Source organism: Typopeltis vanoorti, chromosome 19, assembly GCF_054136105.1.
Source record: "Typopeltis vanoorti isolate ZY-2024b chromosome 19, IOZ_Tvanoo_1.0, whole genome shotgun sequence".
Lineage (NCBI taxonomy): Eukaryota > Metazoa > Arthropoda > Arachnida > Uropygi > Thelyphonidae > Typopeltis > Typopeltis vanoorti.
The window spans coordinates 91,727,374-91,742,289 of NC_143567.1; the positions used below are offsets into that span (position 1 = coordinate 91,727,374).

At 36.4% G+C, this 14,916-nt stretch overlaps 1 protein-coding gene across 3 annotated transcripts in view; it reads right to left on the reverse strand.

The window, feature by feature from the left end:
• The window catches only part of LOC150096339 (uncharacterized), a 110,396-nt gene that overhangs the window by 19,245 nt on the left and 76,235 nt on the right, over positions 1 to 14,916 (reverse strand). For all 3 annotated transcript variants that reach the window (XM_090409401.1, XM_090409403.1, XM_090409402.1), the window contains exon 5: positions 8,882 to 9,103. In XM_090409401.1, the coding sequence (XP_090265527.1) occupies positions 8,882 to 9,103 (222 nt within the window). The remainder of the gene's footprint in view (positions 1 to 8,881; positions 9,104 to 14,916) is intronic.

Below are 14,916 nucleotides of genomic sequence, written 5' to 3' on the forward strand. Positions count from 1 at the left end.
CCTCATTTGTTCAATATCCAGGTAGATACCCAACAGGGTGCACCACGAGAAGGTGAGGATTGGATATTAGGTCAGAAGCCCTAGTCGGTTCTCCGAATTCCTTTACAGGCGATGTGGAGGTCTCCTCTCAGTTTGTTTAATCCTTTATCCAAATTAATATTTATTATTCAATATTGTACTTTATCCAAGAAATGAATATTCTTGGATAAAGTACTTTATCCAAGTGAAAAAATTTTCGATACCTATCTCTGATCTAGAGTATTTTATTAATAAGGAGTGACACCTTTTGACTACTTGTATATGGAAATATGACTTCTGCATTATTTCAACCTTGGTATCACTTCTGGATCTGACTCCCACTGATGAGACCTGAAATAAAGGTCGATACAGGACTGAGTAGTGGCCCTTCCATGATGCATAGTATTATTATTATACATGTCTGTAAGGATATGTGCATTTCATTATGGGATACTAAGGTAAAAGATGTGAAGTCAATAGCCTCTATATACAAGTAGTCCAGTCGTGAAGTGATAATTTATTATCACAAACATAAAATATAAGTGGGTGGTTAACACACCCAATCTTCTGACAAAGAGGCTGAAGGTTCAAATTCTCACCATAAGCATGGATTGTCTTTACGTAGGAGATGAATATCATCACTGGGTGTAAGGCTACGATCTCATTTATTGAATGAATAAATGAAGAAATGAATAATATAAAAAACTCATACTGCTTCTTTTGGGAAATCAGGGTGAACTGCGAAAATTTAGCTACCAGAAAAAATTCTAACCCAATGTCAGCAGAGTTCAAGACTGGAACAATCACCATACGAAGCATCAGTAGAAAAGAAATGGAACTAGCAGAAAAATTAGATAAATACCGTGATAGTATTACTGAAACAATGAAGACTCAAATGAGATGACCAGAGGAAATAAGGAGTAGCTGTGGTATTCAACACTAAATATGAGGATAATCTTTTGAATGACAATCAATATCAAGCAGACTAATGTGGGCAAATACAAGAATTGGGAATTAGAGATTGAGACTTATTAGTATCTGGAATCCCACAGAAGCTTCTACTAAAAAAGAAGGTGTTAAAAGAAAGCCAATGACACAAAGAATAAGGAAAGTTTTCCTTGTTAGAGATATAAACAGAGTAGGAATTGATTACTGGACAGAACGTATTGAGAATATTTGGAGAAAAGAGCAAAGCTAATAATAATGGTAAGTGTACCTGATGGATTTCTGTTCAGGACATGTACTAGTGATTACTAATACCATGTTCCAATAAAAAGATGTGCACAAATTCAGATGGAGAGAAGAAATAAATTCTCATTCGTGACTGTTATTGTTGATTTAAGTCAATTTTTAAATGTACTATAAAAATCAGATGATAAATTACATTTCATCACTTATTTTATTTAGGAATTTCTCCAGTGTCTCCACTCCTCCAATATTACTCTAACCCATTCCAACTTAATACTCTAATTAGTTACTTTTAGCCTGAGTGAATTGATGCTGAAGTCAGCAAGTTGCAGAGGAATATTTGTTTAGGTTGTCTACTGTTTAGGTATTTACAATTTTTCAGGTTATAGCCAGATGAAAAAAAAGAGAAACATTAGCAGTTTTAGTGCATTAAACCTCTCAAAATATCAGCATTCAAGTTAAAACAGAAAAGAACTACTATAAATTTCTTAAAATAAGAATGGCTGGACAAATGTGCTGAAATGGCAATTTCACTGTCAAATTATGGGTTTGTGGCTTGTGACTTTGCTATTGTGAGCACAGGCTACCACCACACATACTGAGTCTGAGACTGGAAACTTGTGCATGAAATGTTTTTCATATGCACATGAGCCAGCAAAAATTAGAAGGATGGAGAAGTGCATACAGAAGTTTGAAATAGGAAATGACCACTTTTTTTAGTTTTGAACAGGGAAAAACTGATCACAGTGAAAAGAAAAAGAATCAAAGTAGATTCTTTTTAGATGTGAATTGTAGACTCAAATACACAAGTACTATTGAAGAAAATAAGAGAGTTTGAAAATAAGAAGCAAACAATGGAGATTTAGTGGCAGATCCTGAAGAAAACATTGATTCATCCAGAGAAGAATGTGGTGAGGTCATCTGCAAGGATAGAAAAACCAGAACTCCACCACGGAGTCAGAGCCCATGCTGACTAACACAAGTTAGTCAGCATGTGCTCTGAGAGAGTATGGAGAAAAATGTAAGAAAGTGAAATAATGTGTAAACCAACAAAACAAAAGTCATTGAAAGACTTAGATAAAAGTACTAAATATGGTGGCAAAATATTCTGGATACTATTGCAAAGCTTAGAAATGGAAGAAAAAGAACTGTAAGAGGAATCGGAGATGATAAAGGTAATATCAACATGACCATGTCTCAAATTCTTCTGCCAGTTCCACTTCTTATGTTGATGGCATCTATCTCGAATTCTGCTGATGTTTAGATTGAGTTTTTTTACAGATGAAATCTTGGTGAAACAGCCTGTCTGTCCAAAATAACAAAGTCAACATGAACAGAACACTTGATAACAACCAGGTAAGAAAGAGTAATTTATCTTTGGTTGATGGTAGAAAAGAGTTTCCAGAATGGTTTGAAGGTGGTGCATAGATTATACTTATTAAGAACCCATGCTATTCGTTCTGATATTCCTTTAAGACAGAGTATGGAAACTCTTTTTAAGCGCAATTGCAGTCTAGTTAAGGAATGATATTTATTGATAATTTTGAATTAAAAAAACAACAACATTAATCACTGTGTAGTGCATTCTCCTGCTTACTCATCTTGTGATTAAGAAATGAGTATGTAAATGCATGTTACATGACCCATGTCTATTTTGAATGTTGCCATCTGATTTTCTCTTCTTTCCCTGATGATATCCTTATAACAAAGAAGAAATATACAGTAAAACCCGAAGTTACGTGGTAGGTGGGACCAACACAAAGCGCGTAAGTCGAATTCGCATAACTCGGGGTATAATTTTGCATGTAATTTATATATACAAACATACAATTGGGACCAAAGGTTTACAAAAACACCTATATTTTTTAAGAAATATAATCATAATTGTAGTTTTTTGTACATAAAAAAAAAGAAAGTTATTTCGATGTCGATGGTTTCATAAAATCTAATAGATTTGTCTTATATTATAATGTCTTTTTCTTGTCACGCAAAATTTCTTCATAGCAAGCTAATGATTTTTTTATTCCTTTCCTTTCTACAATTCATTCCTCGTTAGAATCTATGTCCTCCAAAATCTGTAAACCTTTCTTTTATGATTGTTCTTACTGTGGATTCCTGTAGATCAAACTTCTTTGCTAGCTCACAAATTTTCATTCTGCCTTCAAATGTTGAGTTTTGTTTCCAAAGTCAATGTTTTTCTTTTCTTGCTAGCTGTAGAAAAATCGGACTTGCTTCTTTTGGATGACATTATTATTTTTTATGTGATAAAATTTTTATTAAGAACATAACATTAAACAATCGCAAGATTTGTAGATTATAAAAATCGTGTATGAACGGACACTATGCGAAACATGTCAGTGCTTGTTCACGAATGCGGTCGGCGTCGGAAAGATATGACTAGTGGTGAGGCGTGAAGCGGGCCAGGAATACGTACATATAAGAAACCGCGCAACTCCAGATTCACGTAAGTCGGGGTATGACTACTTACTTTTCCTGATCTAATAAATTCTATTAGGTTCCTTTATATCTTATTATTGGAACAGCCCTAATGCAACATGTAGCCTACTATATATATTTTTGATAGTACAATTAAAAATTACTAATTTTATACTGAAATTTGAGAGTACTTAGTGATAAATCAAGAATTTGTTGTTATCAAGGTTTTTTTTTTTCTGTTGTTAATATTAACAATTATGTTTAGTTGTATAAATCTTAATAATAACATAGCATATAGAATTAGCATATTTATTCTCGTAGACAGGCTTATACGTTGGTTATGCATTATTAAAACACTTAAGGAATAGAACAACGTAGTTAAGAATATAAATTAAATTAAACTTTAATAAATATTTTCCGATATTTCGGCAATGTCACATTGCCATTTTCTAAAGGAACTTACAAAAAAGTTATGTGCACGTAGGCACTACAACACAGAAACTGGGAATGAAGAGATGAAGCTATTGTTCTCCTAACAGTCCTAATGGTGCCCTCTAGCGGGCTAAGTAGGTGTTCTTGGCCGTTGGGCTGAAGGTCTGCAGATGTAGGCCTCCCAAATTTGGGGCAGTCGCATACACCCAAATTTGTTGAGGTTTGGAGAATTTCTTGGGGCTGAGGCTGATTCCATAAAGAGTCTTTCAAATTTGTATTTGCTACGGTGTATCACTGTAGCTTTCTTCCACCGTATTCTGTGGCGTGTATCCAGAACATGGTCCGCAAGCCCAGAATGACTGTATTTGTGAAAATGGATGTAGTCCTTGTGTTCCGAAATTCTGATATTCGCTGTCCTGCCTGTTTGGCCAAAGTAAGACAGTTTACAACTGCAAGGGACCTGGTAAACACCAGGTAGGTCAGACCTACCTGGTAAACAACTGCAAGGGACCTGGTAAACACCAGGTAGGTCTGACCTACCTAGTGTTTACCAGGTCCCTTGCAGTTGTAAACTGTCTTACTTTGGCCAAACAGGCAGGACAGAGAATATCAGAATTTCGGAACACAAAGACTACATCCGTTTTCACAAATACAGTCATTCTGGGCTTGCGGACCATGCTCTGGATACACGCCACAGAATACAGTGGAAGAAAGCTACAGTGATACACCGTAGCAAATACAAATTTGAAAGACTCTTTATGGAATCAGCCTCAGCCCTAAGAAATTCTCCAAACCTCAACAAATTTGGGTGTATGCGACTGCCCCAAATTTGGGAGGCCTACATCTGCAGACCTTCAGCCCAACGGCCAAGAACACCTACTTAGCCCGCTAGAGGGCACCGTCAGGACTTTTAGGAGAACAATAGCTTCATCTCTTCATTCCCAGTTTCTGTGTTGTAGTGCCTACGTGCACGTAACTTTTTTGTAAGTTCCTTTAGAAAATGGCAATGTGACATTGCCAAAATATCGGAAAATATTTATTAAAGTTTAATTTAATTTATATTCTTAACTACGTTGTTCTATTCCTTAAGTGTTTTAATAATAGCATATTTATATTTATTTGGGTGTTTTAATTAAATTTGAATGTAGCTGGAGTGTATGTTTATATATTTTTTATAATTGTTAGCATTAGTTAACTCAAAGTGATATGACTGATACAATTAGCCCTTTGTTTAACTTCAAAAGGACAAAAAAGATATAGTGATATACAGTGATTCTATGATTAGGAGTGTGATTAGGATGAGCAAATAATGAAAGCATATTTTCTAGAAATGAAGATTCGTTGATATAGTTGAGGCAAATAGGACAAGTGAAAGATATGACTGTTAATTGGAAAAAAGGATTTGAAAGGAGATAAGTGTGATATGAGAGGAAGAGATGAAAAACTTGTTGAATGAAATTAAAAAAAAAAAAAAAAAAAAAAAGAAGAATAAAAGAGAAGAAATGTGAACCTGTTGCCAAGTTATGATGTGAGTGAGCTGAGAGACAACTGTAATTGCTAATGATTCAATAAGCAGCCTGTACAAGATAAATGGGGTACACAGTATGTTAGAATGTATGGAGTGTTTATGATGGCAGAAAGGATTTGCACTTGCAACAGTTTACACTTAAATAAATAAACCTAACACAGAATCCATTTATGTGGTTCCCACCCACAAAAAGGTTATTAGTAAACTTGTAGTACATTTGTACCATGGTGGGCTAAGGATTTTTCCTTTTTCCATTTTTATCAATTTCATATATTTTTTTGCAAATTTTTATTTATTTAGATAGTCTGGAAACACTACTCTAGTTACTAAACATGGAAATTTTTTAAGCCACTTCAGAGCTCCAATAAGCAGGAGAGTGGTCTCACACACTGGACAATGAAATTCATCTCCCACCTAACGACAATCATAAACATCCATGCCCTCAGTGAGATTCGAATCTATGACCTGTTGATTGGAGAGTGGGTAAGCTAACCACTTGGCCAACCAGGCCAGCTGGTATGAGGGCAGCTGTATGAGAACTTGAACATGTGCACTAAGGTGAGAAAGAGAGAATGATAGTATGAAGGAATTATCTCAAAAATGTTGTGACAGTTTTGTCAGACAAGAAAAGTGATGACTGTAGCAATGGGGTGACTCTTAAAAACAATCAGGTTTTATGAGTCACCTAATATGTATCAGCCTGGTGGATGGATCATGCATGTTCACTAATAATAGCCAGAAGCCTCATGAATACAAGTAATGAATGAATGTTTAGCATTGGTAAATGATATGGGACCAAAACTTATTGGCATGCATTATTGAGATCTAAGGATGCCCTCCTCTGGCTACCAGAGGAGGGCATCCTTACAGGAATAAAATGTGATGGGTACAGTATATTCATGAAAGAGGAAGAACACTGCTAATGACTGCAAAAGGATTAAATCCAATGAGAGCAGAGATCCTCAATAATGGTGGTGATGGTGGTGGTGGCAGCATAAATAATACTGGCAATAGATTTGAGTGAGAGATAGAGGTTAACAGAAAAAAACACACATTGGGAGATGCTGCTGCAGACTCGACTCTTCTGAAGAGGACTGAACTGCACACACAGAAAGATAAACCTTATGGATACAAGAACTATCATTATGGGTAATTTCAACAATGGAGATATATCCTAAAGAAAGATAAAAGTATGCAAGACAAGGGGGAAATTAACTTACATAGCTATTGGGGCTTCAAAATATATTTTAAGTAGCACATGGGACTCGCATAGAATCACATAGTAATAAATAAGGTAGCTTGTTTGCTTCCAACTAGAAAATGACAATTGCATTTTAATTTGAGAGAGGACAAATCATATAAGAATCTTGAATAAAAAGATATATGATGAAGGAGTGAGTATAACAGACTGAGAAGTCAGATGAAAGTAGTGCCTTAACATGAAAACAACTGCATGGTCCTGGAGGAATCACAGCAGAATACAGGAAGTGTCAAAGGATGTCGAAAGGAAGCTGTAGCTGACTGCATTCTTAGAATTAGGAGAATAAATTCTATGGTTATTAAATGACTGAATAAAACTTCTGAAGCAAGAGCTTCATAAAAAATAAACGCTGTGGATCCAATATAGGGAGAAAGGTGATAACTAGGCTTGGGAGCAGAATAAAAACAGATCAGGGAAATGCTAACTATGGCAAGGAAGGTAAATCCAGACCATGAAAAGCTGTTAGCAGTTTGCCATCCTCATTGGCTGAGTGGTTTGCATAGCTACTCTCCAACCAACAGTCTGCAGAAAATCCTGCATGGGCATGTGAATGTAACTGGTAGATGAATTACATTGCCCAGTGTGAGATAACGTCTTGCTTATTGGAGGCCTGAAGTGACTTCAAAAAATTTCATGTTTGGTCTGTAGAGCAGGGTTTCCAAGACCAGGTAAAAAATAAATAAAAATTACAAAAGAAAAAAATTACAAAAATTAATAAAAATGCAAAAAAAAAAAAAATCCTTAGCTCTTTCATGGTATACTTTACTATCAGTTTACAGCCATTTGTGGGAGAGGGACATATATATATATATATATATATATATATATAAAGGAAAACTGGCAATGGAAGAATAACTAAGTGAACACAGAAGACAGGAAAGTATTAGATCTCTTAGAAATAGCTAAGTTGTTAAATGATACCTTGTAGTGATCAAACACAGCAGTAGGATTGGATTGGGATATCAGAAAATTCTCAGACTGCTAAAGAATTAGCAGTCCTCTAACCTGATTATTCAACTTGAGTTGCAACATGAGTACAATTCCTAATGAGCAGAAGGAGAACAAGAAAATGCCATTATACAAAGAAACTAAGAAAGGGTGTTGTGAGTGCATCTTCTGTTAATGTTTTAAAAGAAGATACAACAGTTATTTAGGCACTGGGGAATGGAAGAAACTCTCCCTTGATGAGTCCTTCACTCCATAGAAGAGCTTACATAATAATAATCTGTAAAATAAACAGCAATCAAAGAGATCTTTAAAAAAAATTAACTGCAACTATTAGTAACTAAGATAAATGTAATTTATCTTGGTTATTACTGTACAAGACAACACTAAGTAAGAGAAACAATTTATAGTTTGTAGCTATTATCTGTATGCCAATAATGAAAGCAAACACTCTGCAAAATATGGGGGGGGGGGGGGTCAAAATAAAAAAAAAATTTTAAAAATCAGCTAACGCCTTTTTATTCCCGTATATGGGGAGTAGGCGAGGCCATTTAGCCCTATCTAACTTTTTGGAGACTGAGTGGGCAGTTCAATCTCCACTGGTACCAATCAGAGATAGATGGCCCAAGGCTATCACTAATTAAGCAGTACGCAGTGAACAGAGACGGCTCAAATGTGCCGCCATCTCGTGGTCCCTAACCCTAACACAATATATTTAATGTCTGAAATAATGTGGGTTCTACGGTCGATTTTCTTGAGTTTACAGGACGAAAAACCCCGAGTTTCCGGGAGGAAAAACCTGCTTGCCCGTGCCAGAGATCGACTAACTCGGGAACCGGTCGAAAAAAGGCTTAGAAAAATTTCCTCTAGTCGCCGACTAGACTCGAAACCAAGTCTTCCTTCGTGCGGCCAAGCGCCGTGGTAGGCAAACGCCACATCCACTGAGCTACACAGGCTGGGTCAAAATAATAGGCACCATTTCAAAGGATCATTTCAATGATATACAAATATTATGTATTACTATAATTATTATGAATGTAAGTAATACTATGAATCAAAAAATCCATACGTACTTTGAAAAAAAATAGAAGTAGCTACTTTTTTAATTTCACCTGATAATACACAAATTGTCAAAAACAGTGGTAAATTATTAAAGCAGTTAAGCTGGAGAATGTGTAAAGCAGATAGGTTATTTTCTGCTTTCTTCTGGACTAAAATCAAGTAGAGTCCTTGAGCAATTACACTTGTCAAGCCATAGAGATATGCATAGAAATCAAAAGATAAATCCCCAAAACCTGTAAAAAAATAGTTAAAAAATATATGTCCCTTTAAAATAACTAAGTAAATTTAGAAATTTAAAAATATAATTACATTTTAGAGTTCATTTAAAGAAGTAGTGTCTCGTTAAAGAACTTTAAGAATGACATTACATGTTACGAGAAATACTTTGTCCTCAAAAACGAAATCATGTAATTTTTAGGCAAAAAAATAAAAGTAGATGACTGATACCCTTCTGAATTGCAGGATATATTCCAATGAAAGGTGGGGGCATTAGTCTGTGTCAAAACAGGATGAAAATTGATGTCTATAGCAACTTCAATCACATGATTTTTTAGTAAATATTACTAAAAAATCATGTGACTGAAGTTGTTATAGACATTTTTACTGCAGTACAAACAATGCACATTACTTGCAGCACCTCTCTCTAACGTTTAATCATTGACACCATTTAAATTAAACATATTTAAGCTAAATTTAAATTAAGTTGTCTAAACAAATTTTAACCATCACTTACACCCATGTTGGTAATATTTAGCATTTAGATACTAATAAACTAAGATTTTAAATGTAATCTTACTAACACATAATATATTTAAATTAGTATTTAAATCCAACACCATATAAGTTAAGAATCACAATACTAAAAAACAAATCTAAATAGTAATATAAATTTTAATGATGTAACAAGCAAATGTGATTGTTTTTATGTACATCCCACCCATGGAACATTGAGAACCTATAGTGCATTTTAGTATCATAGGTGCACTAATTACATAATCCAGAAACCCTGCTCTAAAGGCATTCACTGACATCTGTGTCACAGTGGAATTCAAACTCCATGACCTGATAGTTGAAAAGTGGAAACATTCACTACTCTACCAACATGATCAACATTAATCAGATAATATGTTAATGGTAGACTAGCCTTACAGTTAATATGTTATCATAATACATTTTTATCTCAATACATCGGAATTTTTAACCTCCTCTGACATTTTTTTTTTTTATGTGGCTTCCATCCATGAAAGACTTATTTGTAAACCTATGGTACATTTGTACAATGGATGGATTAAGGATTTTTCTCTCTATTTTTATTGATTTATATATATATATTTTTTTCTGCTGTATTTTTTAAAATCTTATTTTTACAGTCTGGAAACTCTGGTCTGGAGACCAAACATGGAAATTTTTCAAGCTACTTCAGGTCTCCAATAAGCATGGCAGTGGTCTCACATTGGTGATGAAATTCATCTCCCACCTAAAGACAATCGCAAGCATCCATGCCCATGGCAGGATTCGAACTGGCAGCCCATTGGTTGGAAAGCGGATATGGCCATGGCCAACCAGGCCAGTGTGTGTGTGTACATATATATATATATATATAAAGAACTCTAAGAATGGCATTTCATATTAGGGGAAATAACAGAATCATTATATATATATATATATATATATATATATATATGATGAATTTAAGTTTCTACAAATACATACATATATACGTATTTTTACCTCCTCTGACTTATATTTTCCTTGTCCCATTCAGTAACATTTATCTGCTGTATTTATCACTTTTTAAATTCAAAAACCACTCTGACTGCTTCATCTTCTTATGCCTGAAAGTTGAATTTCTGCAATCCAGCTATCAATAGAGTGAATGAAGTCAAATCATCTTCCTAATGTCCACAACTCTAACTGGCATCCCCTGTTCACCACCACCATTGACCAAGATTCAGAAGTATTTGCTGTAAGGAATAAACTAATGCAAATCTTACATCTACCAATCTTAATACATGATAACTCTCTCCATTCTCCCAATATTCTTGATATTTTCTTAACCAGTTCTTCTTCCAGATATACCCATAAAGGTCACCTCTCCTTTTTCAGTAACTCAGATCACAATCCTGTGCAAGCTCTCTTATAGAATGCCTTCTTCTAGCTACTTCCAACCTCATATCATTTAGCACTACAAAAGTACCAAATAGGATAATCTCCTAAACTTCTACTCTTCATATTCATAGTTCGATATTTGCTTCTACTCTTCTATTCTAAACATCTACTCTGAATGAGTCACAAAAGTTATTCTCGCCATCATGAAAGCCTTCATTTCCCACTCCATCCAAAATTCCTGTCCACTTCCTAAAATATAGCTTAACAAAAGATGTACCAAAGCACTTGCAACAGGGACCCTAGCTTCATATTCAACTTATACCAAAGCATGCAATAAATATAAAACAATCATTAGCAAATCCAAATATAACTTTGTAAGGGCCAACAGCAGAAATCTTCCTCCTATCCAAATGGAGAGCTCTTGCAACTGCCACACTGGATGAGAATTCAGTTTACCTGTGCTTCTCTCTCTCTCTCATCCAGATGTTACCATTGTTAACAACAGCTACAGAAAAAACCGACCTTCTGGCATCACTCTTCTTCTCCAACTCCTGCATCAAGGCAAATCACCTCCATATCAGAAATAGAATACTAAAAAAACCTCCTATGATTATTTTTTTGCAGAGATATTAGAAGAAATAACTTACACACTAAAAATTTTCTCTTCTGATAATATCTCTCTCTCTGTCTCTCTCCAACTGTTCTCAAACACTGTGCTTCAGAACTAACAACAGTAGCACATACTCTCTAATATGATAATAACAGAAGACTTACACGAGAGATGTTTTATTTATAGAATTTTTTCCCAAGTATCAAGGGCATCATCAGTATAAAGTTTAAATTAAATAAACATGAGCAACAAAATGAAGTCCAATAATGATAATATGTGAGCCACACATAAATGATACATGTGTACAGCCTCAAGTACCTACGACATTATTTTAAGCAAAAATTGGTATTAAAAAATGAAGGGAAGAAGACAATTAGCTGAATAGAACTGAAGTTATTTCCCTCAGGAAATTGTTGTTGTTCTTCATATGTGTTGCCACTAATGGGCAGGGATGGGCAATACACAGTCTCTCTGTCAACTTACAAGTGTTCTTACTACAAAGGGATACCTTCCTAGCTGGAGGAAATGCCAAATAGACAAGGTGGTAGATGTTCTTCACCCAGTGAAATACCACCTCCCGACTATCAGAGGTCTGAAGTGGCATTTGCCATGCAAATCCAGAGCAGGGATTTTGGTTTTCTGTTTTGCTCCCCTCTCTTTTCTGTGCAATGTGAGTGATACCCCTTCAAGGCCATGACAAACAGATAGAGACCCATAACCTTCTCCATTTCAAGGGTGCATCAGTTACAGTGGTGCCACAAGCCAGCAGCCAGTTAGTGCATAGGTGTGAACCTGTCAGTAATGAGTCAGGAGGCTTTCCATCAACTAGAGCATCCTGCTGCCACATGCTTTGCCAGGTTGTGCCTGGTGAGGGAGTCCAAGTAGTGGCATGTAGGGAACACTGTCAAGGCCACATCACAGCACAGAGACTAGTTTCTCTTCTTCTTCTTCTGCAGCTTCTCCCACTTAAGTGGGGTCACTGTTTGTAATGAGTCTCCTCCACACCTTCCTGTCTTGGGTTGTCACCACATCCAAGTTCTTCATCTTCAAGTCCTCTTCTACCAGCTCCCTCCATCTCTTCTTTGGCCGCCCACGCTTCCGCCTTCCTTGCACATCCATCTGCATGACCCTTCTTCCCATATATTCGTCCTCCCTCCTCATCACATGACCAAACCATCTCAACCTTGCCTACTGTATTTTTGCTCTTAAGTTCGTAACTTTCACTGTTCCCCTGACATAGTCATTTCTCAGATGATCCTTTCTGGTCACACTGCACATCCACCTAAGCATTCTCATCTCTGCTACTTCCATCCTGCTGATGTTATTTTTCCTCAGGGCCACAGTTTCTATAGCATATGTCATAGCTGGCCTCACTACTGTCCTATAAATTTTGCCTTTCAGATTGATCGGCACCCTCTTATCGCATAACACTCCAGCCATCTCCCTCCAGTTCCTCCAACCCGCTTGTATCCTGCATCCAACTTCCTTCTCAGCTCTTCCATCTTCTTCCACTGTTGAACCTACGTATCTAAAGTCTCTCACCTTCCTGATGACATTTCCTTCCAGCTCCAAATCTGTCTCCTGGCCGCCACCGCCCACTGCGCAACACATATACTCTCTCTTACTTCTGCTCAGTCTCATACCTCTCTCTTCCAGTACTTTTCTCCATCTTTCCATGTATTGGAAGTCACATCCAAGAGTATCTTCTCCCAATGCATGTCTCCACTATATCCTTCCATTTAACCATGCTACCGGGCAAGACGTCTATAGACGTCAAGTTTATCATGGATGCGAAGTGCATATTAAAATTGTAATACCATGATATTACATTGAAATATATCATTAATACGAAGTGTATGAGGATGCGTATTTGATCCATAATGGCCGGTGAGGTGGTTAATCATGACTAAACTTATGAAGACTCCTACAAATAATGACAGTAACACCATTACAAAAATGAAATAAACCAATTCCATTTAAAAGAGTCGCATTACAACCAAACACAACATAGAAACGAAGCTAGAATCTCTTCAGTTAAAAACTCACTTTCACAACAAATGATGTTTTCCACCACTTGCAGTCTTCCAGCTGCTACTGTCCACCTCCAATGCCCAAACTACATACTTCTTTTTGCCACCTGTGCCTTTGTGAAATCTGACATAGCCTTTGAATCACTAATTTAGAATCCCCTGCTTTTGATGGCTAAAGGTTTCCTTGCCCCACTTAGTAACATTCATTTGTTGCATTTACCAGTCTCCAAACACTGATAACCATTCAGACCTCTTCACATTCCATTCCATGAGCTTGACCATCTGCAATTCAGCTATCTGAATAGTGAGGTCATCTTCCTTAGTGACCTCAATGCCCAAAATTCCAACCGGATCCCATATTCCAACACCATTGACCAAGCTGGGTAAGAAGCAGAATTCTTTGCCACTCTGGATCTCTTTTTAATTCTCCTTTCAGATACACTGCAGAGGTCACCTCTCCTCTCAGCAACTCACACCAGAATCTTGTACAAGTCTTCTTTCTTGGAACGCTCCTCCTGCAATCACTCCCAACCTTGCATCCTCTGGCACTATAAAAGAGCCAACTTGGATGATCTCCAGAATTTCTACTCCTCCTTTCTTTGGTCTTACTATTGTTTCTGCTCATTTGCAGCAGGTGTTAGGGTCAGATGAGCAGAAATAATACTCCTCCTTTCCTTCGTCTGACTATTGTTTTTGCTCATCTGACCCTAACACCTGCTGCAAATGAGTCACAGAAACTATTCTCACTGGCATAAAGACCTTCATCCCACATTCAACCCATAATTCTCATCCACTTTCCAAGCCCTGGAAACCAAAAGTGTATCAAGCAGTCAAAGAAAAAAATTAGCTTACCACATGTGGCTTGCATCAAAAACTTCAGCTTCATGCTCTGTCTATACCAAAGCACACAACATATGCAAATCAGTCATGAGCAGATCCAAATCTGATTTTATAAAGGCCAACAGCAAAAAACTTGCCTCATATCCAAATGGATAATTTGGATATGAGGTTATTACTGTTACTTCATTCACAGATAAAGCGCTGACCTCCTGGCATCACTTTTCCTCAAATCCCTGCATAAATGACCAAGGGAAATCACCTCCTGCCATACAAGAATCCAAGCAACATATGTCTCCCACAATTTTTTTGACAAAAAGAAATCAGAAAACTAATAAATAACTTCCATACTAAAAACGTTTTCTGGTCCTGATGGACTCTCTCCAATGGTTGTCAAACATTGTGCTTCGGAACTAACATCATCATCTCTGCAATCTATTATACATATCTGGTACTTATT